Raw genomic sequence first — 4,316 nt, forward strand, 5'->3', positions numbered from 1 at the left:
GGAGGAGGAGGAGGAGGAGGAGGGGGAGAAGGAGGAGGGGGAGGAGGAGGAGGAGGGGGAGGGGGAGGAGGAGGAGGAGGGGGGGAGGAGGAGGAGGAGGGGGAGGAGGGGGGGGAGGAGGCGGTTCGCGTGGACGTGGAGGTGTAGTCACGGATGTGAGCTCTAATGACCGTGTGAGCCAGCAGGCTGAGGCGTCCCTGTGGTGGAGGTCTTCAGACATCATCCAGAAGGACGTGGGTCTCTAGTCTGCTCGACAGTCTGCCACACAGCAGACCAGACCAGTCCGTCACGGGCTGTCTAGGACGTCCGTTGGTGAGATGTGTGACTCTGTGAGCTGTGGTGTGTGTGTGTGTGTGTGTGTGTGTGTGTGTGTGTGTGTGTGTGTCTCACCTCACAGTTTCACCAAGAACTATGAACACACCTAAACAAACCTAACCTACGCTCATTCTCTGAAAACTTTGTGTCGTTGATTTCCTCTTCACATGTGCAAGTCTGAAACACTGATCACTCATCCACCGTTGCCATTAGCAACAGTCCCATGGAAGATGTGGGGAATGAATTACTATTTGTTTGTAGCCCCAAATAAACATAGTGGCTACCCCCCCCCCCCCAAACATAGTGGGGGGGGGGGGGGGTCCCTGTGTGTACCGCTGAGGTTCTGCCTCCATGGGGGTGGGGGATTACCGCTGGAGACGGGGGGGGGGGGGGGTACGGCCGTCGGTCATGCAGCAGGCTACAGGGGTCATGTGGTCCAGGGTGGAGGGGCGGGGGGGGGGGGGGGGGTGAGGACTTATGAAATGGATGCTGAGGATGAGAACCCGTCTGGCCGGGATGAAGGACTCCTCTGGTGGGGGAATCGGAAGAGGGGGCTCAGTCTGGGCAAGGACGCTCCTCTCTCCCGCCAAAACGTGACGAGTTTTATTTTGTGACGCTGATCATAGGGGAGGTTAAGCCACACCCCTTCGGCGGTCTCCCACCGTGAGACCGTATTTCGGCGTGAGACTGGCGTGGTACTGTGGTTCCGCGGCGAACGACCAATCATCTCTGATCCCCCCATCTTTGAATCGCCATCCATGAATTACACACAAACACAAGTGTGTCGATTTAAGAGTTAATTCGACGTGTCAAGGAAGTCCGTTTGTCATCAAACTGTTTAAGTGAATTACTGTGAGAAAACGTAATTAGAAAGACACTCCCGGGGGGACATGTCAATTACAGCACCACTTCTTTTTTCAGACTTTCTCTCTCTCTCTCTCTCTCCACAGAGTTTCCCAGAGCCGCTGAAGCTAGCGCTGTGATGCCTGTGCGCTCTACGCACCGAGCCGTAGTCACGCGAGGAAAACCTGCTCTTTGATTCGCTTCCCTGCGGATAAAAAGCGGCAGCAGTCGTTGGATTACACCCACCGGGTGAGACGACGTGTTGGTGTTGGTAGGGCGTATCACGGGGGGACGAGAGAGGTTAGTGCACCGAGTGGTTACACACAAAACAAAAGGTTACCTCCTCACCGCTTCACGACAAACCTTCGTGACTTTAAAATATTGACAGACAACACAAGTGTCATTCGCAGCACAATTCAGACGGATAAAACTATTTGTGCCTCTCACCGTTGACTACCGTGCGTATTTTTTTCCGAAATAGCTTCCCGACGCGGGGGATAGCCAAAGGGGCGTGTGTTTTAAGCTCTTTAAAATGTTATAGAGAGGTTAGCACGTCAAACTGTGCTCGGGGGCCCCTAAAAAGCTCGGGCCGGCCCTGTCTAGGATTAATCTGGTGTCCAAAACCGCTTTAACCATACGCTCTGTGTTGGCAGTGTCTGATTGAAAACGTTTTTCTGGTGGTGTTCGCATCATGGGCCAATGTGTCATCCAGCTCGGAATGCTGACATCATTGTTAATTAAACTCAACATCTGCAAACCAGGCAAACTGAAACGACTTGCCCTCGTGGAAAACATTTATCCAGAGGGATCATTAGAGTCCTTCCATCATCCTCATCGTCATCTTCTTAAAACACCAGGCAGCCACTTCGACTCGCGTTGCGTGTCTCCTCTACCGATAACTCATCTCGGCGGCAGAGGCACACCACCCCCCGCGCTTCCAGAGTTAACTTGTGATTGGGATGAGATGGCGGCGGGAGGGATATCTGCACTCTCTAATAAATATCGTTTGATGAAGACACGCCTTAACCCAACGTGGCTGCCAGTGTTTTCAGGGCTCGACTTCAAACGCGCGGAATGAAAAAAAAAAAAAAAAAAAAAAAAAAAAAACGGGTGAAAGTGGATCGGAGGGAGAGACGAAACCGAGTTTGCGGGGCTTCTTCTTCTTCCCGGGACCTGACGTCAGCGAGGACTTGTTCATATGAGCGGCAGCCAGCGGCCAGCAGGCCCAGTGGAGGGAGAGAAGGTGGAGGGATGACAGCGGAGGCTGAAGGATGCACAAGACCTGCGGAGAGCGACGTGTTTTCGTCCTGAACCGAGACTGATTCTGGATCCAATGTATAGTCCGTTCCTGGTCAGTGATGAGTTGGCTCCTGTTGTGGATTCTGTTAGAAGCCGGGTTTCAACAGGTGAGTCGAGGGAGCTGTGATGTTACATATGACTCCGGGTAAAATGCATATTTCGTCAAAGTTTTAACTTGAATTGGAAAACACATTGTTAATATTGGAGAAGCAATTCAATGAACTGCGAACACTTTAATTTTAACCTGTTCGTTTTTACGAACGGAATCACATTATTTGACTGGTTTCATCTGTTAATCGGACTAAATTAAAGAACTAAATCTGGGATTTGATTTAGCCATTTGCAACATTCGCAGTCTGATTAGGGTCTCACGATGGACATAATTCGCATATTACTGCCATCTTGTGGAGATTTGAGGAATCGCTTGTAATTTTTTCGACACGGATCATGGGTAAATGTATGCTTGAATTGATGCATTGGGCTATACTGCTGTCGTCGCTGTGAGTCGGTTGCTTATGCACAACGCCATCGTTTATTTCTTCTTTAGTTCTTTTTTTGTGTGTGTTTTGTGTGATGAAAAAGTTTAAATACATATATATAAATATAAATTCCATATACTATTTAAAAATTAAAAAAAAAATATATATATATATATATATATATATATATATAGTATGTGGAATTGAGATATATATATACACACAATATATATTATTTAAATATATATTGTATAATAATATACATATACTGTTTATATATGCACACAATATACATATATATATATATATATATATATATATATATATATATATATATATATATATATATATATATGTATATACACACAATATACATATATATATTTAAATAGTATATGGAATTGACGTTTGACATTATTAGTTAGGCGACGCACGTGTGTGTGAGGTAGCGTTGTACCGGCTCCCCTGGGTGCACGTTGGACCCCTGGTGGCTCCCCTGGGTGCACGTTGGACCCCTGGTGGCTGCTCTGGGTGCACGTTGGACCCCTGGTGGCTGCTCTGGGTGCACGTTGGACCCCTGGTGGCTGCTCGCCTTCTCCTCCCGAGAGGAGCGCAGTGGACGGGCAGCCGCCGGCAAGCAACGTGAGCAGTCACAGCTGCAAGCTGTTAATAGTTTGGTTCATAACAACGACAATCTAATGCTCTGAAACTATAACGACGCAGCGACACGATGTTCCGTCGTGGAGGTTTAGGCCTATCTTACTTATTTGCCAAAAGGCAGGGGTCGTTTGGATCCAAGTCAAACAGTCAGTCAGTACCAAAGTTCAAAATCACTCGTCCGGCGTGTTTTGGGTACTGTGGGTTCTCATAACAAACTGTTCCCTTTGGAATGTGGGCTTGTGTTTGTTTTTTCCTAAAAATAAGTGACTCGGAATGATGTAATAGGCCCATTTACTTAAAAGGACTTGAGGTAGCGCTAATCCACCCAGGGGCCGTCGTGGTGGTCACCGCCCTCTGGCGGCCGGTTGAGGCACCGCATCTGTTCTGACGCACTTACCCGCTATCGGTTTTGTGATCTTGGCAAACACTCCCTGACGCTTCTAAGAAGTATCTTAAATTAGGCAAAAACAGTTTTTGTTGGCAGAGCTTTGTGTGTCTGTTACATATATATATACAGCACTTATTTTTTACTGCTGCTTACTAATCAGTGGGAGGCTGCCAGTGTTTGATGCAGATTGAACCTGACATTGACATTGGCGTTAGGAGATTATCACCATGGGCTGCTTCCAAACACACACACGTACATGCACACACTCAGACGCTGCCAAATCACACAGCCACATTTTGGCTCCGCTTCTCTCAGATTACTCTTACTCAATT

The 4,316-nt window shown here is 47.9% G+C and overlaps 1 protein-coding gene across 1 annotated transcript in view; it reads left to right on the plus strand.

The window, feature by feature from the left end:
- Positions 1 to 2,166: 2,166 nt before the first annotated feature.
- ccn4a (cellular communication network factor 4a) overlaps positions 2,167 to 4,316 on the plus strand; it is a gene marked incomplete at its 3' end in the record, with an annotated part of 7,703 nt that continues 5,553 nt past the window's right edge. The window contains exon 1 of the mRNA XM_084484789.1: positions 2,167 to 2,564. Within this exon, the coding sequence (XP_084340915.1) occupies positions 2,517 to 2,564 (48 nt within the window). The 5' untranslated portion in view covers positions 2,167 to 2,516. The remainder of the gene's footprint in view (positions 2,565 to 4,316) is intronic.

This window comes from Micromesistius poutassou, assembly GCF_964030765.1.
Source record: "Micromesistius poutassou genome assembly, chromosome: 20".
Taxonomy (NCBI): domain Eukaryota; kingdom Metazoa; phylum Chordata; class Actinopteri; order Gadiformes; family Gadidae; genus Micromesistius; species Micromesistius poutassou.